The 24,438-nt window shown below is 37.9% G+C and overlaps 1 protein-coding gene across 5 annotated transcripts in view; it reads left to right on the plus strand.

Moving 5' to 3' along the window:
* LOC119778422 (disks large homolog 4) overlaps positions 1–8,583 on the plus strand; it is a 114,829-nt gene extending 106,246 nt beyond the window's left edge. For all 5 annotated transcript variants that reach the window (XM_038277657.1, XM_038277655.1, XM_038277643.1 and 2 more), the window contains one exon: positions 3,723–8,583. In XM_038277657.1, the coding sequence (XP_038133585.1) occupies positions 3,723–3,829 (107 nt within the window). In that variant the 3' untranslated portion in view covers positions 3,830–8,583. The remainder of the gene's footprint in view (positions 1–3,722) is intronic.
* The last annotated feature ends 15,855 nt before the right edge of the window (positions 8,584–24,438 follow it).

A 24,438-nucleotide genomic window follows, 5' to 3' on the forward strand; every position in this document is an offset into this window, starting at 1 on the left:
TTTTGGGGGAAAATAATATACAGCAGTTACTTATTGAGGAAGGAGGTAGAATTAGGCTGCATTAAATCCTATCTATGTTTATCCATAAAAACAATGTTTCAAGGAAGAATCTGAAGCTTTCTGTATCTTTCTCAGGACTAGACTTTTTGTAGAATCAATAAAAACATTAACCAACACTTTGGCTAAAAGGGAAAGATTAATGGGAGCTACTTATTACTGCAGCAAATAGAAAATGTGTTACTTATCTGGTGATAAATTATCAATTTAGCGTAAAGAAACAGCTTCTAATACAATTAGGTCATTGATGAGATGCACTGCTGTGGTTAGGAAGTGAATTTTGATCCATTGTGAATATTTATCATATTAAATGCAAAGTACATGTTTTGAAAGTTGGAAAAAAAGAAATCTACAAATGAAAAATGAAACTTCTGAAATCTTTTTAAGAAAAAAAAAGGTTTTGTGTAACAAATTATTTTCTCAGATTTTTTTATCATTATCTTTTTTTCAATTTCTGTTTTCATTTATCTTTATTTCTATAGATTTAATATTTTAAAATTACATGTTTTTCAAATTTCCCATTCAAAAATGTTTTTTTTTTTTGTTCTATTCACTTCAAACCCAATAAAAATGTTCTTGCTAACCTTTACAGACCAATTGAAATGCTTCTTTCCCAAAGCCCGCCCCCCGAAGTGAAGAGAATACTACCTGTAAAACGCAATTTTAAAAAATGCAATTCCTAAAACGCAATCTGAAAAACAGATATTTGAAAAAATGCATTTTTAAAAAATATATTAAACCAGAAACAAAAAAATATGAAAAAATAGAAATAATACATTTGGTAAAAAAATAACATTTGATTCTATAAAGTATGAAACAATTATTGCATTAATAAAATCTGAGAAAACTGTCATGGTTTTGGTTATATTGTGCTTTACTTTGCTCTATGTTCCCTAGTTTTTTTTCTTTTTTGTTGTAATTTCTAGATTTGTTAGTTCTCATGTTTTTCTGTTGCTCTCGTGTGTGTGTATGTTCCCTTCCCTTGGCTCCCTCGTCTCCTCTCACACCTGCTCCTTGTTAGCTCGTTAGCCCTCCCTTTGTCTGTCAGCTATTTATACTCTCCCTCTGCTCTCACTCCTTGTTGGTTCCTTGTTGTTGCTGGTCCTGTCTTCGACGTTGTCCTGTCACCTCGTCTCTCCCTGGCTCCTTGTGCGCGTTTCCCTTGATGTCTCCTTAGTGTTTTTCATTAAAACTACAAGAATTCACCGCAGCCTCTCTGCCTCTGCATTTTGGGTCCTCTTAACTACAACCAAGACGTGACAAAAACAGCAGCTTCCATCAATACCTGTTAATAAGAAATTGAAGTTTAAATTGTCTTTTTCATTTTTCATAAATTTCTTTTCACAAAACCTCTTCTTTATTGAATCTTTATTTACAAACTGTGTTTTTTTTATTTAATTTACACAATGTGGTTCCTAACAAACCTTTATTTATGCCCTTCAAGGACCAAGTTGTTACAAAATATTGGACTTGGGGTAACATCTGCAGTTTGTGCCATTATCATTGATTATTGCTTTAAGGGTTACTTTAAAGCTTTCTGAACCTTAACTGTATTGGTAAGGTCATAGGGCTGCAACATGAAGCAGTTTTTAGCACTGTTAGCTTTCAGGATACATTTTTTTAGTTTGTTTGCTCTTTCTGTGCTCAAGTGGATAATCATCAGGTACCGATGATCAGGAAGTCCTGTAACTGGTGGTTGCCATTTGAGCCCCCACTTCGCCTGTCTTTGCCATTGTGTCTTTAGGGAAGATAGTTTACCATCACTGGCTGCTGTTCGTGGTCAGAGGGCGTTGCTGTATGGCAGCCTTCCTTATGTTGCTCTGTCTCAGGACAGCTGTGGCTGCAGCATAATTTGCCATTACTAATGTGTTAAAGGAATAGTACACCCAAAACATGTTTAGCCTTCATTTTCTAAACCAGACCAAACCAGATGAAAGTGCGCATTCAGCGTCTGCTCTGCAGATAATGCAAGCGTAGAAGAAGAAATGTGCTGTTTACCTGTGCAAAGAAAGAAACAACGATAGAAAAATGTCTGAGGACTTCAGTGTTGAGGAAGAGCATGAGTTCTTTGCCGAGCTGAATGCGCACTTTCATCTGGTTTGGTCTGCCGCGGTTTCCGTAGACTCGTGAACGCGCTTTTAGGAAATCCTACACACTACTGTTTATGCTCTAAAAACATTCTAAATGACTTCGTTTTGAGTAAATTCTGGATGCTACCCACTCAGGACACTTGGAATACATTGGACGACCAGTATGGAGGAATATTGACACGTTTTTTGTGGACTTTTATGGACCTTTCTGCCTCGGGCACCATAGACCTCCATTATTTGAATGTCAGCAGACAGCAAGAAGCCTCCCAGATCTCCAGATGCATTTGAGATATCAAAAAAGTACTCCAGAGTGTTGTTCAGCATGGGGGTGAGTAGAAAATGAAGGCTAATCATGTTTTGGGTGTACTATTCCTTTAATGTGAGTGTAAATCGGTCAATGACCGAATGTGGTCTAAAGTTCTTTGGTGACCGATGAGTTGTTTAAACATTATAACTACAGGTAAATACTAAAGCTGCACCTATGGATTATTTTAGTAATCAGTTATTCTATTAATATTTTTTTAATTAGTAATTTAATCTAAAAAATAGATATTTTTAGTAAAACACTAGCAAAAAAAAGAGAAAAAAATTAAATCAAATTTCATTTAACCAAATGTGTTCTTGTCTCGGAACATTGCTGGGACAAAATTTAACTCAAAATATTTGTTTTAGGTTGGTAATATTTTCAGCGAATGGCATTTTTTGAATTCTGTGTACCATCGCTCTTGGATTCAATTCAATTACCAGATTGGTTGGTGATTATTTCAGTAATTGATTAAATGACATATAATATTATTTAATAATATAATATTGACAAAAATATCTGAATAATCGTATCAGCCTTAGTACAAACTATTTACTCCAGCTTTGTCTCCCTATCCAAAGATATGATTTAAATACTATTTATGCTCTCTAAACTACCCTTTGGTCTAAAGTCCTTGGTTGTTTTTTTTCTCTTTGTCACATGGATGGATGGATGGATGGATGGATGGATGGATGGATGGATGGATGGATGGATGGATGGATGGATGGATGGATGGATGGATGGATGGATGGATGGATGGATGGATGGATGGATTGGTTTGAATCATCATCATCATCCTGTGGGGTGTCCCATCACTGTATGTTCTGATAAAACATACATGTATCTGTTTCAAATTCCTTTTTATCTTCTTCTCTCTTCTTTAAATGTTAGCACATAGCCTACCTCCAAAATGACAAGCTGCTTGTGTGTAACTGGGTGAGTTAAATGCTCTGAGCCCTCCTGGTGCCTTCTGGGGGGACTCAGAGCATTATAACATTCCAGGGACACATTTAGGTTAAATCTCACCAGTAGGTAGATCTTAGATGCCAGGTTTCTTCTCACAGTCGGTGCCTACAACAATTTATAACTGAACACAGAGAGTGGGAGAACAAATCATTGTGAAAATGTTTATTTTGGGTAAAACGCTTTTCATTCTACAGCCTCCCACATCGTTTTTTTTTTCTTTTTAAACCTGTTTATGTAACTTTTTGTTATTTCTTCAGCCTTCATATCCCTTTTCAAGCTCATTCAAATTTGATTTTCTGCCACAGCTGTCGTGGAAGGGGAGAGCTTTGAAGAGGTTTATCACAAAGTAAAGACAGTGATCGAGGAGCAATCAGGGCCTTACATCTGGATTCCCACTCGGGAGAGGCTGTGATGCTGCAACCGCTGACCCCTGTCCTTGCCTCTCGACCCTCACAACCACAGACCACCACCGCCCTTCACCCCTCACAGCCGAGCCAGCCGAGCCTGCCTGCCCGTCTGTCCGCCCATCCTCCAGCGAAGTCCGTGCTTAGGCAATCACTGCTTAACGACACAGAGAGACAAATGCCTACAAAGAGCAAGAGAGCACGGGAACTGACACTGCAAGACGTGTAAGGAGACCAAAAAAGGAGATTTTTTTTTTTTTTCGAAAGCGATGAACAAACTAATGTTTAGTTAAACTGAAAGAGATTGGGGGAACATATTTTAGTGTAATTTCACTTTAATGAAGGCGTACTATTTAAGATCAGTTGGTATTTAGCATTAAAATGCACGCTGGTTTTAAACCATGGCTTCACCAAAATAAATCAGCCAAATTAACTTACATGCAACAAAAACAGAGTTTACGAGCAGATAAAGGTTTCTGCCATCATCCCAACTCAGAAAGCCACTTTTGGCAGATTTTAGCTGCATTTTGATCTCAGATGTGAACTACAGTCCATGTTGTGGGGATCTGTTAAAGAATATAGTTGTGTTTGAGCAGAGATTGGAGTAAAGCAGAGAATGGACCTCACCCTCTCTGCGTATCTCAAATCTCTGCCCCCGCTGAGCACCTCCATGAGATGGCGATCCCTGGGATGGAGATGCTATAAAAAGAGCCTTTCAGGATCTCTTTTTGAAAAGCACCCCGCTAACATCTTTGGAGAGAGCTTCAAATCCTGGTGAAATCCCCCCTTGACCAGGAGTCTTTTTTCAGCACTTTTGCTAATCTATTTTTGGTTCTTGGTACACACTTGAAATAACATCTCTGTAACCAAGACAAATGTTTCTTCTGTTGCCCATTTTAAATATTGTGAGGCAGATTTTTAAAGGCATTGTAATTCATTTTGAATAAACGCTCATTATGCCGAAGCATGCATCCTTATTGATGGCGTTATCGGAGAAAAACAGAGGAGAAATCAGTATTTGAAATAGGAAAAACTCACAGTTCCCTTGCAAAAATATTCCAACTCTCTGACATTTTCTCATGATTAAAAACCCAATGTTAACAGATTGATCTTACGATTTAGGGACGAACAGAAAGTGGTGCATAATTGTGAACTGGAAGGAAAAATATTCATGTTCCCGTTTAAATATGTGTGTGAAAATCTATTTTACAGCTTTTCAAGAGATTTAAAGGGTATTTATTATTACATTTACCCACTCAGATAAATAATTAGTCTTTAATCTAAATGTTTGCTTTCATGACACTGATATTAGGTTTAATCACAGCTGGAAAATACTCATCCTCCAGTGGATCGTCCCCAGGATTTCCCTTTTCCCCATCTATCTCCCACTCAGGTCTGAGCAGCTTTGATGTCGCTGTTTAAGAAAAATATTCTTACGATATATTTGGAATCTGTTTGTGTTTTTATAAAACACATAGCATTTGGCAAAAAAGTTATTCCACTTTTGGGATAACACTTATGTGGTTTGTTGTAAGCTAATAATTAGACATGTTATGGGTTTGATTACGTATTTTTATTAATCAAAAATAAAATTACATCCTTTTGTTTCCTTTTTACTATTACGCATCACTTTCTGTTAGTGTTAACAGGATACTTCAAAGTTTGAAGTGTGTGGCTGCCTGACAAAATGTGGAAATTCTTTAAGGGAAGGGAATGCTTTTACAAGGTACTGTTTATTCTTCTCTGCCTCTTTTCTGTGAAGGAGGGTTTAAGCATGTCTGATAAAGGAAGAGGAACAAAGAGAAACAGCCAAGGGAGGCCGACCCTGAGTGAAAACACTAGATGCTCTGACACGGTTTAGCCTGTCCTTATGCACACACGCACCTGCACACAAACACACCTACAGCCTTGCAGCCAATCCAGTGACCCTCACACACACAAGGAGTTGGAAGCTCAGCTGTACAGTAAACCTGGCACACCCCTCTGCAGCTGTTCTGACCTGCTTGTCAGGACCCAGGATGAATGTTATCTCTCTCTCTGCACAAACAGCAGAAGCTGTCGGCTTCACCTGGCCAGTCATTCGTCCAGGAGACCGCTTTTCAATGCGCAGACGCACACACACTTTCCAGTGGCCGCGGTGCTAGCCATGGCATGTGTGGCGCATCTGTACGCATCTTTGCACAGCTGTGACATGTGGAGACTCCTCTGTGTGTGTGGGGAGGAACAGGTCTTCTTTTATTCTCTCTCTTCCACTTTTCTCTGCTTTTTTCTCCCACTTGAGTCCAAACAAATTAAATATGTCATGTTTGAAGACTAGAAAAAAAGGCCTCTATATATAAATATATATATAAATATATATCTTTTTTATGACAATTTCTAACAGGAATAAGTCTGTAAAGAGAAAAATCAACATTTCCAAACAATATTACAATGATTTATTTGTGTAATATTGCATTGTGATTGTTGGTTTTACCCATATTCTCATTTTATTGTTGCTGAACAGAGCAAAAAGCTACACAGACAGAAAAAAGGAACCGTTTAAGGCTGATGTAAAGCAGACCTCCCACTAGAGCTTTGATCTGACTTAAATATGATGCGATGATGTTTGGAAAAGATGAACTAATTGAAAAACATGTGCAATGCAGCTGTCTGTCTTTGTGTGACTGAATGCGTGTGTTTGCTGCAGGAGAACGTCCATTATGTATAAAATATAAATGATGCTATAAGAGGAATCCAGCTTATGGTTGTTATGATGTATAATACATAAAGTATGAGCCTGCAGGTGTGTGAATGAGAGAGTGAGACACACATGTGAGGATACGGTGCAATACTGCTATGATGTTATGCAATGAAGATGGTTTTATTTGTAGGATTAAAAGTATATCTATAAAGATTGCACAGATGGATATTCAACACGGGAAATGACAGCAGGACAGAACAAGGAATCTGATTTTTATGAGCATGTGTTTGTATTATATGTTCTGAATTAGAAGAGTGAATACGGAAGTATTGATGGAAATAACCATATTTATTGTTTTCTTTACCTGCTTCTCTCAGCCCGAAGTGGAACTGCTGAGATTTGATGAATGACAGTTTTTGCTTTTGGTTTACAGGTGCATGTGAATAAATCTGAAAAAATAAATTTTATGATCAAAAGTTACTTTATTTCTGTAATTCAGTTCAGAACGGAGAACTCGTATTTAGATTAATGACAAACAAACTAAAATATTTCAGACTTTTATTTCTCTTAATTTTATGCTTATGGCTTGCATAGGATTCAATTACTTGGAACAGATGAAAGCCTTTTTGATAATAAAAGAAAGATCACAACCTACACAATCATTCGGAAGACTGTTGGCACATTCTTCTTCAGACAATCATTGACACCCTCTACAAGGTGGGTAAGCTACAAAACATATTTGCAAAAGTAGCTTGATGTTTACAGAAGGCTGTGTCCATGAAAACTATAGGAAAAGATAGTGGAAGAAAAAAAGTTTATTAGAAAAGGCTTTAAAAAACACTTTAAATTGCTTTGAGATTCAAAGCCCATTTAAGAATAAAAAATGTGGACAGTGAATGTTTACAGCGCTGCCCCACAGACCAAACCAGGAGACAGGCTGCAAATGTTTTAGCACCAGTCGATATCAAATTTTTGATGCTAATTTAGTTTTTTTTACCCCCTCTGTCAAAAATACCAACTCCTGTTTTAATATCTATGATATTGTTGTCTGCAAAAGGCCAGTTGATAGATTTTTATCCTGTCAACAATCTATTTACAAGGCAAAGATAAAAAATTTAAGCAGACAATGCAACCATCTCCTCATGCAGCGTATCATCAATGCAATGTAAATTCATCAGAAAGTAGGTTGGTATTTTTCCCTTGCTTCCTTTTTTTTTTTTTTTTTTTCTTGCACCCACTCTCCTAAAACTATATTTTAACTATAAATGCTATAAATGTGGAGAAATTGCTTCCTGGGTTTAGCTGTGAGCCATAATCATCAGAATTAACAGAAAAAAACTCTACAAATAGATCAGAGTCTTATGAAGCTACTTACCCAATGAGATTCACTTTTTTAAATGTAATTACTGAAATAGAAAAGCTCTGCTGATTTTCTGCTTTATTGAGATGCATCTGTTTTATTTATTAAGAACTGTCACTAAAACTCCATATTGAGTCTGTATATTTTTGTAGCTTTTTTTTTTTTTTTGGTCCCCTGTGTTAAGAAAGCTCTTGGGTCTTGGATGCAAAACGCTGTAAATACAAATAATGTTTGGTTTTTCCGTGTGGCTCTCGGCGATCACTAATGCGATCCTTAATGGAACCAAATACGAGAATCCTCCATGGGAGCCACAGGCCCAGTTTAACTGCATTTACACACTATGGGTGGGAAAAAGAAAACACATGCACACACACACATATAAACACACAAACAAACTCACCATGTCTCCACATGCATTTACATTTTCTACACTCACAGAAGCGACAACACACTCATTGATTGAATAATATGTTTTCATTTTCTTTCTTTGAGGGTTTCAATGTATTTCTTAATATCTCTCTCAGCCATCCGTATCATAGTGTGATATTCCTTATAAAGTATATGAATTTTTACAGAAAAGACTGATTACAAAGTTACAACTGAAGCAGAAGAATATATTCAATAACGAAACTATGAAGCAAAATAAAATGTTCCAGTTCAGTGAAGCGCTTGTTGTAAATTAGCTATAAAATAATAAAATTGATTTAAAAATGCTTTCTGAAGAAGGGCTCAGGTGTATTCTTGTTTTTGTACATCTATTTTGTTCTAAATGACTTTGTCCCACAGGTGGAGATTAACATGATAACCAGAAGAGGGCGCTCATCCTCCTTGTTTAGCCTCTTACACAAGAGCTTCTAAGCTGAAGCTGTACAGTCTTGCTCTATCTGGGTTTTTTTTCTGGATGATGTGTTTTTTGGCTTCCTTACCACCCAAGCACGAGGCCTCTCATCAGGGAAAACAATTTTCTTCTTTGGAAGCACATATTCATGGCCATGCCTTTATCGGATCACATTACGCTGAAGGGCACCGGTGTCTGGATGTGCATGCATGATCCTGAGACAAAAATCAACCATTTAGTTGGAAGGAAATAGGAGATAATCCAGCAACACTTTAAAACTGACTCATAATGCACCTATAAATGCGATTTGTTTCTGTTGTATAAGACTTTTAGAAGGTAATATTTACCTGGTTTTCAATGTTACATGTTGGTTCCTCAATCAGTTAGCTCCAGTCTGAGGTTAGCAAACATCCACCATTGGCACAAAGGACACGTTAATTCAGGGGTCTTAATGATGCATTTGGACCATTATTTTTTTCTAATATAAAAAAACACTATAAAACTTTAAGGGACATTTTTTTGAAGATTAGATTTTCTTTTAATCAATTGCCATGCTGCCTTAAATATGTGTATAAACTTCCATTTGTTTTTGTTTTTTGTATTTGAGGTTTTTACGGCATAGTGGCTCGTTTATTATACAATGGGCTGAAAGGAGAGGGGGTACAAGAGAGTGGGGGGGGCGTGCGACAAAGGACCACAGGCCATATTCGAACTCTCGTCCACTCTCGTTGGCAGAGTTCATTTATATTAGTTGGTTTGCTGGCACAGATGTTCTTAAGCAAAATCCTTAAAATTTCAAGGAGGGTTAAGTCAGATTCTCTCTGGAAGCTTAATGTTATCCAGCTTTATCCCTTTCAGACCTCAGACTCAGTTTTAACGTGTTAATCATTGTTCTGTTGAAACACTCCACTACTAGAAGGTTGCAACCTTCTAAACCGAAATGTAATGGAATTTCATGCATCGGGATATTTGTTGTTTTTCTTTTTTTTTTTTCTGTGCATGCACCGTCTGTTCAGACCTTAAGTCAGTCATTGCAAAAGGCCATATACACTGCTTCTGGTTCTCACTCTGCTGGAGATGTCTTCTTCCTGTTAAAGGGGGGTTTTTCCCTCCACTGTTGCTGCATGCTTGCTCAGTATGAGGAAATGATGTAGCTATCTGCTCTTTGAGCCAGATATGTGTGTAATGTTTAAAACTGAACTAAATTAAGAGCACCACTTGCTTAGTATATTTTCAAGTATATATAAAATGTAGCCATCAAAGAAATGTATAAGTTCGCCACAGTAAGAAAGCATTTGGTTAAAATGCTGCTGAAGTTCTGAATAGCTGATCATAACACCTAATTTTTATATATATATATATATATATATATATATATATATATATATATATATATATATATATATATATATATATACCGTAGTAATAAACACAAAGCTACTCACATTTAGGATTCTACCACAAATCCAGTATCCACAGGCTATACACTAAGCACAAAGCAAAAGGCAGAGGCCTAGTGAGCATCAGAGTCACACCTGAAGATGAAACATCCAAGCTTTGTGAATGTAAGAGGAGAATAGCACCAAGGGATGAAGCACTCATTAAATGTCTCAGACAATAGAGGCTGGAAGAAAAGGAACTGGAGGAACCATCAGTAACCCACATAGTTGAGAAGTGACTCCAACAGACACCTGGAGAAACATCAGAGATTTTGGTCCGGTATTGGCAGTTCTAAGGAAAGCCAAGATATTGCTGCCTGGTAGAGGACCTGACCTTAAATAAAGAGCAACACAATCTTGCAAGGAGTAAATAGCAGTAAAACTACTCCTAAAAGTACTTTCTTAAAACTGAAATTTATTCAAGTAAGTGTAACTAGCTACTGCCCATCTTTGCATTAGGAAATTTAAACGCTGAAAGTCAGTGACTCAATGCAAATGGTGGGGTTCGCTGTGCTTATTTTTAATAATATCAACAATAAGCTGAACATGAATGCATTCTTTGACAACTTTGATTTTTTTTTTTTTTTTGCAATGCATGCAACTGACTTCAAATCTTTCTGTATGAACTGGACTGGCTTTTTTGTTGTATAGGGCCATGATATTATTTATTTTCAATTGGCCCTATATAAATAAACAGAATTAACCTGAGAGACTGAATTAGCAGTAAGCGTTTTTCAGTTGGTAATACAGTACTACCTCTGAAATTATCATCTTCACCGCAGATCAGATTGAAACAACTGTTGGCCCCACCCCCCCAAGCAATGAATCTTGTTTCAGGAATGTCTCTGTCCTGAATGCTATTAAAAATATCTGAACAATGCTAAATAAAAAAGGTTAGTACAAGGGAAAAAAAGACATGTGACAAGAACAATGCTAGGACCTTACAACCTACTTGGGAAAGATTTTTTAAAACTCCAAATTAGTGTTATAGTCATACTTATTTATTTTATTTTATTTATCCTTTATTTAACCAGGTAATACCCATTGAGATTAAAAATCTCTTTTGCAAGGGAGACCTGGCCAAGATAGGCATCAAAATTACATCACATCATTACATATGTATAAAAGACACACACATAAAAGCCAAATATGCACTTACAATAAAATTTCAATTAAAACATTGACATGTGAGGGAGTCTAACTCAAAACATCTAATTCTCAACTTAAAAGTATTCAAAGGAACCAATTTACTAAGTTTCATGTTATTTTGCAGCAAATTCCATGTAAAGGGAGCAGAGTAAGCAAAGGCCTTTTTACCCAGCTCAGTACTGACACGTGGGACAGAAAACAAGACAACAGCCTGAGAACGGAGAGAGTAATGACCAGTACTTTTTTTCATAAGAAGTGAACATAAATAAGATGGAAGCGCACCAAGAATAGCCTTATATATAAATATATACCAATGACAAAGCCTCCGTGTAGCCAAGGCAGACCACCCTACACGAGAATACAGCTCACAGTGATGGGTGCGAGCTTTACAATTAGTAATAAATCTCAATGATGCGTGATAGGCTGCGTCTATCATCTGCAGGCATTGAGCAGATGAATGCATATATAATATATCACCATAGTCCAGCACAGTTAAAAAAGTGGATGCCACCAACCGTTTTTTTACATTAAAAGAAAAGCACAGCTTATTTCGAAAGTAAAAACCCAATTTTAGTCTCAACTTTCTCACTAGACAGTGAACATGAGGCTTAAATGATAGGTTGTCATCAATGACAATACCAAGATACTTATAAGTTGAAACTATCTGTATTTCACGACCATCAAGAGTAACCACTGAAGGAACATTCAGTGACCTGTTCCGAAGGTCTGTGAAAAGCATACAATTAGTTTTTTCTGCATTGAGCACAAGTTTCAACTGTAGCAAAGTATTTTGGACCACATTAAAAGCATTCTGTAAGTGTGCAATGGCTTGTTTAAGAGAAGGTGCACAGCAGTAAATAACTGTATCATCTGCATAAAAATGAAAATTTGCATCAGACACATGCCGATTAAGATCATTTATATAAATAGTAAATAAAAGAGGGCCTAATACAGAGCCTTGTGGAACCCCTTTAAAGATTGGTAAAATACCAGATTGAACACCATCATGCTTAATGCACTGAGTTCTGTCACTAAGATAGTTTGAAAACCAAGAGACAGTTTTCTTTGAAAACCCTGATTTAAGAAGCCTAATCTTTAGAACATCATGATCAACCGTGTCAAACGCTTTTGACAAATCAATAAAAAGTGATGCACAGTGCTGCTTCTTGTCACGAGCAACAGAGATATCATTTATCACCTTCATTGCAGCTGTGATGGTACTATGTTTTTTTCTAAAACCTGACTGAACTGGGGATAAAATGTCCTGGGCGTGCAAGAAGTCTTTCATCTGATCACTCACCAGGGATTCAAGCATTTTGGCCAAAACAGACAAATTAGAAATTGGTCTATAATTATTTAAATTTGACGGGTCACCCCCTTTCAGTAATGGACAAACAAATGCAGATTTCCAGATTTTAGGAATAGTGTTGCTCTTTAAAGTAAGGTTAAAAAGGTACGTTAGAGGCTGTGCTACACAATCAGCAGCTATTTTTAAGAAATAGGGTTCTATAAGATCAGGTCCTGGCGGTTTTTCAGGAACCAGTCCTTTTAGGGCTTTTTGAACGTCAGCCACTGAAAATGGAACGAGATTAAAAACACCCGTAGTGACTGGCACATCTCCACAGGGTGTCACAGCATAAGGACAAACAGTGTCAAACAAAGAACCTGACTGAATAAAATGCTCATTAAAATGATTCAGTATCTCTAGCTTGTCATAAACTACTACAGACTCTTTCATAATAGGAACATTGATACTATCTTTGTTAGAAGAAAGTAATTTTATAGCCTTCCAGAATTTTCTGGGGTCATTTAAGTTATTAGTAGTGACTGACAGATAAAAATCAGATTTTGCTTTCTTAATAGAAGAAGAACATTTGTTTCTTAGCCGTCTAAAAGCAAGCCAATCAGACGAAGAGCCCGTTTTTCTTGCTTTGGCCCAAGCTAAATTGCGGTCATGAAGAATATCTCCAAGCTCAGAGGAAAACCAGGGATTATCCCGCCCCTTAACTCTAAATCTCTTTAGTGGGGCGTGTTTATTTATTACTTGCAGAAAACTATCCCGGAAAAAGATCCAGGCTGACTCCACATCGGGAATCAGCTCCATTCTACTCTAATCACAATTAAACAAATCATGGCAAAAGCCCTGTTCATTAAAATTTTTAAGATTTCTCTTACATATTACACGAGGTTTACCTTTAGGCAACTTAGTATTCCTTACAGCAGTGATAACGCAGTGGTCACTTAGGTCATTGCAAAAAACACCAACAGCAGAAAATTTGTGCGGGACATTAGTCAAAATTAAATCAATTAATGTGGATTTCTCATGGCACTTAAGATTTAAACGAGTGGGAGAGTTGATTAATTGTGTAAAATTGACAGAATCACAAAATGACTTAAATTCATCTGAGCAAGGTTTTAGCCAGTCCCAGTTTAGGTCACCTGCTAAAATAATTTCAGAGTAGTCCAATCTGGATAAGAGTTGAATAAGTGTCTGCAATGCAGTACTGAGGGCAGAAGGAGGCCTATAACACCCGACAACAGTAACATAAAGGCCCTTGGCCAACTCCACCCTCACTGCCAAAAATTCCAGCTGCTTACCAACTGATTCTGAATGGACTAACTTCATATTAAATTTAGATTTAGCATAAATAGCAACCCCACCACCCTTCCTTAATCTGTCAGTACGAAACACATTATAACCATTTAATCCGATGTCCGAATCAGTAATTGATTTTGTCAGCCAGGTTTCAGACAGCACAACAATATCTGCATCTGTTAAATTCACCCAAATTCTAAGCAGATCCATTTTGGGTAACAAACTGCGAACATTTAGGTGAATTACACTCAAACCAGACATGGATTTCACATCAGATGGCAATGAAATACACTGCAACTCAGGACCTGGATTTGGCTGAACGTTGCCAGACAAAAGCAGCAATAAGAATATTAACCATCTCTGTTTACCATCAGTATACAACAGATCTGTAGAGTTTTTAAAATGAAAGTCCCAGAAATGTCTGTCATCAAATGCAAAATAGTCATTTAAAATCAAGAGATTTTGAAGCTGATGAATATCTCTGGGTAGAAACCAGGCTAAATTTAAGTCCTTTGCCAACTCTTTCGGCATTTGAGGGGAATGCACAAAGGCTGAACAGTTGAATCCATAGGCTACATCCAAAGAGCCATAAATGTTGTAAGATGTACTCACCGAGTGTAAATCACTTGATCTTAGATTTTGCACAAACAATGAGCAAAGCAACATTAAAAGAAAAGCCATGTTAGCAGAGGATGTTTGCAAAACCCGAATGAGCTGACAGGGCCTCAGGATCCACACAGAGCCTGGAGTTGTTAGCTGGGCTGCCAGGGTCCGGAGAAGCCAGCAGAACCCCAAGATCCAAGTGAAATCTGGAAGGGCCAGCAAGGCCACAGGATCCAAACAGCAGGATCCAAACAGCACCCATACTGACAATGAGTGTATGTAAACTTCTGACTAGAGCTGTAGGTAGAGAATTGATTTGTGCTCATGTCAAAGTTCTTGTTTCTAAAAATGTAATTGTAAATGTAAACATGTGTAAGACGTTACCTTTTTTTTTTTTAGCCGTTTCACTCATCCATCCCTCAGCTTTTTCCCTGCTGCATTATACCTTCTGACAGTGACATAAAGAGTGAGACAGGAAGACTGGGAAACATCCATCATGGCCCATAAACGCGATCTAAAGCTTCAAACTAGTAGAGCTCTCTCTCGCTATTGGGTTCCTCCCACCCACATGATTCTGTTATCCCCCAATCAGTCATTATGTCTCAGTCCATGTACCAGGTCTACCCACAGTCTGGCAGAGGAATGCACAGTTGGACCCTTGCAGAAGACAGATGCTTCACAGATGGATTATTGGAAAAATGTCCAAAGCTATATCCTTTCTTCAAAATTAGAACATGAAAATTCTTCTTTAATTATTAATTGATTAGTGATTTATAAAATCTTGAAAAGCTTAACTGCACACATGCTCCAGCACTCAGCCATCTCGCCTCATTGCCAGGAAAGCCAATCATTTCATACTGAGGAGGAATTAGAAGTAAACACTCATAGAATAATTTAATTATGCATGTGATTAGCTACAAATTTCACTTCACCAAGAAGAAAGAAGTTTGCAGAGGGAGATTAATTGTCAAACAGCTCAATCCTGCAAGTCTAGATGGGATCTAAATGGTTTTTATTATGAGGAGCAGTCGGTTCTATACAACCAGCGATCCCGGGCAGTATTTGTTCATAATGTCAGCTCTCTAGCCTTTAGGTGCATTGTAAACTGATTCATACCACTTAAAGCCTTTCCAAATGTGCCATTTTCTTTGTTTTTCTTTTGTTTGTTTTTGGAGTAATAGGGCAACATATTACAGTGGAAAAATACATTGACATATTATTTTACTTTTTATTTCTTAAACAAGAAAACACTCTATGGTTGTACTGAAGCCCATCTGTCAATATTTTAGACAATCTTCTCCTGCAGTTAAACTTATCTTTTTTTGGTGTCAGTGGTGTAGGATGGAGACATTTTTCCTGCAACTGGATGGTGGCATGTTTGAAGGCTAGCTCCATCCATGTCAGTCTGTGTGTCCTTAGGAGAGACACTTCTTTTGCATTGTCTACCGATGGCGGTCAGAGGGCCCAGTGACTCCTCTCTATGACAACCCTGCTTCTGCCACTGTGCCCAAGGCCACCTGTGGCCACAATGCAGCTTACCACTTCCATACTTTGAGTGTGTGAGTGGCTGAATGTAGAAACAGGTAATTATCACTCTACCAGTTAGACACTTTCACCCATTTTTTCTTGAAAGTATAAGTCATATTGGTTGTAAAGTGTCTGTGAATATGAGTTTCTATACTTTGCCACGGACTCCCAAACTGATTTCCGGCTGGACTTTGATTAGGCCATTCAAACAAAAATGAACTGAACTGAATCTGTTTTGGGAAAGAAGGGTAGTTAATCTTAACTTTTGGAGTGATTGGGTGATGCGATTCCTAGTGCTCGCTCCCTAAAGTTTGGTTTAAGCCAGTCATGGTAACAAATGAAACAGCAGCAGACGCCATGAGAAACCACAAAAACTTTTATGCTTTGGCTTTTCCACTTTTAAAGATAGAATCCTGAAAAAACAGATTATGGCAGCAGCTATGTCCTGCCGTGTTTATATTGCTTCAGCTGAGGGCTCAGCAGCTTTTGCTTTCATCACCGTTGTATCTCCCACCTTATACAATAATGTTGCAGTTTGCATTAACTAGCCTATCTATTTTGGGTTGGACTCGAACAGTTTATATTGAATCCATATGGAAATAATTTTTTTTTCCATTATTGTTGTTTGAAAAGAAAAAATTTTGTGAATAGAAATTTGAAGGAAAAAAAAAGCGATCCAGAAAATTAAACTTTAAAAAACATCTTTCTGAGAAAACATTGCTGTTTTCTCAGATTAATTTTTATCAAAAAAATGTTTTTTTTATTCGTTTAATTTTTTTTCTTTAATAATTTTTAGAGTTTTTATATTTTATTTCTTGAATTTCACTTTTTCAGATTGAGTTTTACAAAATCCGTTCTTTTCAGGCTGCGTCATACAGATACAATTACGTTCTCTTCAGTTCTGAGAGTGGGCTTTCCTCTGGAACAGCACTTGTATTGGGCTTGACAAGAAGAGAATGTTATCTTAACAGAATTTAAGAAGAATGCAATTTGTAAAATTCAACCTAAAAACTGATAAAAAAAAAAAAAAAAAAGTTAATCTCAAAACCTTTTTTTTTTTTTTTTTTACTCAGATGCTTCTTAGATTTTAACATCAGGAGCGATTTTTTTTTTCTTTCAAATTTCCATTTAGAAAATATGTACTTTACTTGCAACATTAATGGCTGAACATTCATTCCAAATAGGAGTACAAGATGGATTCTCACATGTTTGTAAACATACAAATAGCACGAGGATTCAGCTTGCAAGCAAGGTTATTTGATTGTAGCTCTGGTTGGATGTTCAGTGATGTTGTCCTGAACTAACCTGACAACAGCCAGATGCATGTCTCGCTCCGCCTAGCTCCACTCACATACATCTGGGAACCCGCCATAGAAATTGCCTTTACTGAAGGCTGGGCCTTATCAAAACCCCCTTCCATATGATTGGATAAGCCACTTGTCTGTCATCTTTATCGACGTGCTATTTCAACCACTCACACCGAAGCTAACCCGTGACGCTGTGAGAGCGACACAGGAAAAAAACAAAACGGAACAGCCAACATCAGATAGATTGGACAACACAGAAGAAATAGCAGCATCAATGCTAACGCTTGCTTCCTCGATGCGAGCCGCCATTGTTGTTGGAATCTCACGGTCGCTTCTCCACTACGTCACATCCAGGAAACACCCGCCCTGCGTCCTGATTGGCCAGAGCATAAATTTGGTTGGGGAAATCACTTTCAATGAGCGGTGTCCCAGATGTATGTGAGTGGAGCTAGGCGGAGCTAGACATGCATCTGGCTGTTGTCAGGTTAGTCCTGAACACCCACCACAGTTCAAAGTGTTATACAGCATCTCATAAGAGCTTTCTGGGATTGCCTTCTACATACATTTTTTTATCAACCATAACTAGCAACTCTGTTTCTGCTAAAGGAAACCATCCCCACAGCCTGAAGCTGCCACTACCATGCATCAGGATGGTGACTTCAGGACGATCATTTGGGCCAAAATCTCAAAGGGCTTTTTCTGTTAGTTAACAGAGATGCTAACAGTATGCTAACAGTGTCCCACAGGCCTATAAGACTTGTAAAATTTAACTTGATTTTATTAAGCATCTTTTCAACAATAAATGTTACCAATCTTCCATAAAGGTGTGATTGTATATTCAATTCAATTCAATTCAGTTTATTTATATAGCGCCAAATTCACAACACATGTCATCTCAAGGCACTTTACAGTTCAACCAGATCAAATTGATACAAAGTTTTCTATCTAAGGAAAACCAGTTGATTGCATTGACTCATTGACTCAAATACAATCCCCCACACTAAGCATGCTTGTAGCGACAGTGGAGAGGAAAAACTCCCTTTTAACAGGAAGAAACCTCCAGCAGAACCAGGCTCAGTGTGAGCGGCCATCTGCCGAGGCCGACTGGGGTTCAAGGAGACAGAAGCAGAGATACAAAAAGCAGCTGTAAAAGGCGGCCCCGTCCAGGAAACACACAGCCAGGCAGACGAGCTCCAAGGCAGCTCCCATGCCAGAGGACGAAGAAAGCACATCCACTCAGTCACGGTCAGAGAAACAGGACCACACTGGAAAACAGGCCGATCTCCAACATCTATAAACAAGGGTGTTGATAGAAGCAGCACAGCTGATGTTTCTTTCCAGGATGACGTCACAGCCAAACAGGAACAGACGAGGCAAAGCTACTCTGAGGAAAAGCAGAGAGAGCAGAAGGTTAGAGATTGAACTAACAGATTCTGCAGAATAGGAGAACAGAGAGAGAATGAAGCAGAATGATGAAATGGGGGTCCCTATGTCCTCCAAAAGTCTAAGCCTATAGCAGCATAACTATAGAGATAGCTCAGGATAACCTGAGCCACTCTAACTATAAGCTTTATCAAAAAGGAAAGTTTTAAGCCTAGCCTTAAAAGTAGACAGGGTGTCTGCCTCACGGACTAAAACTGGTAGTTGGTTCCACAGGAGAGGAGCCTGATAACTAAAAGATCTGCCTCCCATTCTACTTTTAGAAATTCTAGGAACCACTAGTAAACCTGCAGATTGAGAGCGAAGTGCTCTGTTAGGAACATAAGGAACAATCAGATCTCTGATATAAGATGGAGCTTGGCCATTTAAGGCTTTATATGTGAGAAGGAGGATTTTAAATTCTATTCTTGATTTAACAGGAAGCCAATGAAGAGAAGCCAGGATAGGCGAGATATGATCTCTCTTTTTAATTTTCATTAGAACTCTGGCTGCAGCATTTTGGATCAGCTGAAGGCTTTTAACTACAGTTTGTGGACTTCCTGATAGTAAAGAATTACAATAGTCCAGCCTTGAAGTAACAAATGCATGGACTAGTTTCTCAGCATCACCCCTGGACAGGATATTTCTAATTTTTGCAATGTTCCTCAGATGAAAGAAGGAAATTCTAGAAACCTCCTTGATATGGGACCTAAATGACAGGTCCTGATCAAAAACAACACCAAGATTTTTTACTTTATTATCTGAAATCAGTTTAATCCCATCCAAATGAAGTGACTGGCTAATCAGTTTCTTTTTCAGAGACTCTGGTCCAAAGACTATAACTTCTGTTTTGTCTGCATTCAGAAGCAGAAAGTTAAGAGTCATCCAGGTTTTTATGTCTTCAAGACATGCCTGTAATCTATGTAATGGGTTAGCTTCATCTGGATTTATAGACAGATATAGCTGGGTATCATCAGCATAACAGTGGAAATTAATCCCATGCTGTCTAATAATTCTACCAATTGGGAGCATGTATAAAGTAAAGAGAATTGGTCCTAGCACTGATCCCTGTGGTACTCCACAGGTAACCTTTGAGCGTGTTGAAGATCTATCATTAACATGAACAAACTGAATTCGATCAGATAGATAAGATTTAAACCAGTCTAGTGCTGTTCCTTTAATTCCAACAAAATATTCAAGTCTTTCTAAAAGAATATTATGGTCAACTGTATCAAATGCAGCACTAAGATCCAACAGGACGAGCACAGATACAAGTCCATTATCTGAGGCCATGAGAATATCATTAGTGACTTTCACCAGAGCTGTTTCAGTGCTATGATGAGCTCTAAAGCCAGACTGAAACTCTTCAAAAAGTTCATTATGGTGGAAGTGATCGCAAACTTGTTTGGCAACTACTTTCTCAAGAATTTTGGATAAGAAAGGAAGATTGGATATAGGTCTATAATTGACCAAGTCATCTGGGTCAAGAGACGGTTTCTTAAGCAGAGGTTTAATTACAGCAACCTTAAAAGCTTTAGGTACATATCCCTGTAACAGAGATAGATTAATCACATCTAAAATGGAGGAGGAGATCAAAGGGAATACCTCCTTAAATAACCTGGTTGGAACTGGATCTAACATACAAGTTGAAGGCTTAGATGAAGACAATAATTTTGCTAATTCAGAGAGTTCAACTGGATCAAAGCAGTCTAAACCCAGTTCAGATTCCATGACTACCTCAGGTACAATCGCGGATAGAGGAGTGCTTATGATCTTATTTTTAATAAGATCAATCTTATTTATAAAGAATCCCATAAAGTCATTGCTGCTAAGAGCAGGTGGAATGGACGGTTCAACAGAGCTATGGCTCTGGGTGAGTTTGGCAACTGTATTAAAAAGAAATCTAGGATTATTCTTATTCTCCTCTATTAATGAGGAGAAGTATGCTGCTCTTGCTTTACAAAGGGTCCTCTTATACAGCAGTAAACCATTTTTCCAGACTAGGAAGGACTCTCGCAGGCCTGTGGAGCGATATTTTCTCTCCAGTTTCCTAGCATTTTGCTTCAAAGTACGCAGCTCTGCATTAAACCAAGGAGCAAGCTTTCTATTTTTAACGGTTTTCATTTTCAAAGGAGCTGCGTTGTCTAAGGCAATACGCAGAGAACTAGCAACCCCATCAACAAAATCATCAACCTGTGAAGGGGAATAAGCTAAACTTTTGCACTCTGCAGCACTGCTCAGTGACACAGAGGAGAGAGAAAGTGAAGCAGATTCTTTAAAATTTATAACTGCACTATCTGATAAAGATCTACTAAAATTGAACCTTCTTTTGGGGGAGGAGAACTCTGTTAAAGTAATCCTGAAGGTTATTAGAAAGTGGTCAGAGAGGACAGGGTTGTGAGGAAATACTGTTATTTCTTCACATTCTATGCCATATGTCAGCACAAGATCCAAAGTATGAAGATGAGAATGCGTGGGACTATTCACATTTTGAACAAAGCCAATAGTGTCTAAGATAGCATTAAAGGCTGCTCTTAAGCTATCGCCTTCAATGTCAGCATGGATGTTAAAATCTCCCACTATGATGACCCTGTCAGTATTTAATACCAAATCAGAAAGGAACTCTGAAAACTCATCTAAAAATTCAGAGTAAGGACCTGGTGGACGATACAAAGTTACAAAAAGAAGAGGTTTTCTTGCCTTGAAATTTGGATCAGGGAAATTAAGGGTTAAATGTTCAAAAGAGTTGTAGGTATTAACTGTTTTGGGAGTAATCAGTAAGTCAGACTGGAAGATTGTTGCTACTCCTCCTCCTCGCCCAGAACTTCTGGGGATGTGAAAATTTAAATAGCTTGAAGGAGTTGCCTCATTTATGCTCACATAATCCTCTTGCTGCAGCCAGGTTTCTGTAAGGCAAAACAAGTCAATGTGATTATCACAAATCAAGTCATTAACTAGTAGACTTTTAGAGGAAAGCGATCTTATGTTAAACAGACCACATTTAATTGTTTTAACTTTTTCCCCAATTTGAGTTATTTTGATTTTAATTAGATTATCATGATTTACTCCTTTGGGAATCTTTGCTAATTTATTAGATTTTGGTCGTGGGCAAGACACTGTCTGGATGGAGTAAAGAGTGGGTAACAGTAGAGAAGCTGCAGAGATGTGTGTTAAACTACAACTCTGCTTCCTGGTCTGCACCCTGGGTGGTCAGGGTTTTGGAGGACTAATAAATGTGGCCAGATTCCTAGAATATATGCCAATATATATATGCCAAAAGAGTTTTAATGGTGTAGGGTTCTGCCCCCAATGCTTTTAAGGGTTACATGTTATTAGCTGAGTGACACTCTACTTAATTTTTTCGAAGATGGCGGGACAGTGATCAGTCAGTGCTGCAAAGCTTTGAAAATAGTTTTATGACTTAAATCTTAATCTTTTCAGATTTATCACTGTCACCTGTTTATGTTCCTCAGTCTTCTTGATGCTGATCACCAATGCTCTCTAATTAACATCTGAGGCATCATAGAAAAGCTGGAGTTACACAGAGACTAAATATAACAAACATGGATTTTATTTCATCTTTCTGTGTCTTTTGAAGACACGTATTTGCTCTAAATTTTATGTAGCGGCAAACGACAAAGGAGAAAGAATGAAAATCACATGCCACAGTTTTCAAACAGATTTTTTTTAAAGATGAAAAATAACATCTAATCTTTTCAGTTCTCTATTCATTTTTCTGCTCCTTTGTTAGGAGCATCCCATTAAATCCTGTTGAAACACAGTGAGGTCTGTGGTTGCAGCATGACAAGCATTCATTGTTCAGGGAGCAAGAAATGCTTTTTTTGCGGGGAGGCTATAGACGTCTGATACTCCAGCAAAGCATCATGGTTTGCTGCTGTGGTCCGGGCCTGCGGTGACAGAGGTGGATTTAGATGAAAGAAAAGCTGGCATGCATGTCATTCGAACGCTGCAGAGAGGAATCTCAGCTGAGAATTATTTCAAAGTAACCTCAACTTTTCTGAACTTCTATATTTCTCAGTGTTGGGGAAAACAGGCATCTCAGAAAGCACTCAGAAACCTCAAAGCTACATTATCAGTGGACTGAAATCTGGGGTTTTTTCCCCCCTTTAGTTTATCTCTGAATTCAGTGCTAAATGTTTTCAGGGCCTTCTGAACTGATAGGACAGCTCAAAACCTTTCAACAACTTGGTGTGTATTTTCTGATTTATTACCTTTCTTATTGCATAAGTTGTCAAACAGTTCTACTTGTGTAGTCCATACAGATTTCATTCTTTAGTCAGAGAACCCCTCCTGAACCAGATGGTTCAGCAGCCATAAATCTACCCAGCAGCTAAAAAAAACCTTCATAATATATTTTGTTAGCCACTAATTCCTCCAAGACATTTCACTCAATCTACCAAGTATATGAACAATAAACAGAGCACTGTCAGCATCATTTGTTACCTTAATTACAACATGACAGCTGTAAGCCCGAAGAGAAGGATCAAACACTGATCCCAACCACCATCATCTTTTTACTTTGCCTCACCCTGCCATGGTTTTATCACATTTGTTCCTCATCCTCTTGCTACACCCTATCAGGGTTTCATCAAACTGTTTCACAAGATAACTGCTCCTCGGTCGTGCACTATGTAGAAAACTGAAAGCGTCACTTGGCTGTTTTCACGCTCTTTATCCGCTCGACCGGAATGTCTGCATGAAGATTCCTTCTCAGATTGGCGCCCGGCGGGGGTGTGGCGTGGGATTCTGCCATGGAGATGTCACTTTCCGTCCCTACTGTCATCTTAAAAATCTTACAACCAGATAACAAACACTCCTGTGGTTAAATCTAATGGGTTTCTCTACTTTCCTCTAACTCTTAAAGCTTTGTTGAAATGTCACGTTGCAGAGGGAGTCACACTTCCAAAGCTTTAATACTTTTTTTGGAGGAAATAAAAGCAATTGTGTTTCATGTCTGATGAAACAAAACGGTGCCCTCTGCTGTAGACAAAGAAGGTTGGCTTCAAAGGAGGGTTACCTCATTCTTTGCTTCAGGTGTGTTTAATTTAATCAAAAATCACAATTGTAAATGTAAATGTAATTTGGTTAGCGCAGTGGGATTCACACAACTCTAAGACTCTACAATGTCTAACCTTGAGGTATCACTTCTTAAGCTGCGTCTGCAATAAGAGAGCCTGCACACATGGACCAAATAGTTGGTACCCCTTGTTGAATGAAAGAATAGCCACACAATGGTCCCAGAAATAACTTGAATCTGACAAAAGTAGTAATAAATAAAAATAAAATCTATCAAGATAAATGTAAGGCAAACAATCATTGCTTTTAAACCATGCTTCAATGGAATGATTTGAAAAACTAAACTCATGATACAGGACTGAACAAAAATGATGGTCCTCCTAAAAAAATACTGAAAATAATGTGATCAAACGAACATGTTAGATCGAGGTATGTCCACTTACTAGCATCTCAGGTGTCTACAATCTTGTTATCAGCTAGAGAGTCTTTTTACAGGGCTACAGGTTGTTACTGTGCTGTTTGATGACATGGTGTGTACCACACTCAACATGGTCTAGAGGAAGCAAAGGAAGGAGTCGTCTGAGAGGATTAGAAACAAAATTATAGACAAGCATGTTAAAGGTAAAGGCTTTAAAACTATCTGCAATAAACTTGATGTTCCT

The sequence above is a fragment of the Cyprinodon tularosa genome, unplaced genomic scaffold, assembly GCF_016077235.1.
Source record: "Cyprinodon tularosa strain WSP-4 unplaced genomic scaffold, ASM1607723v1 ctg101, whole genome shotgun sequence".
NCBI lineage: Eukaryota > Metazoa > Chordata > Actinopteri > Cyprinodontiformes > Cyprinodontidae > Cyprinodon > Cyprinodon tularosa.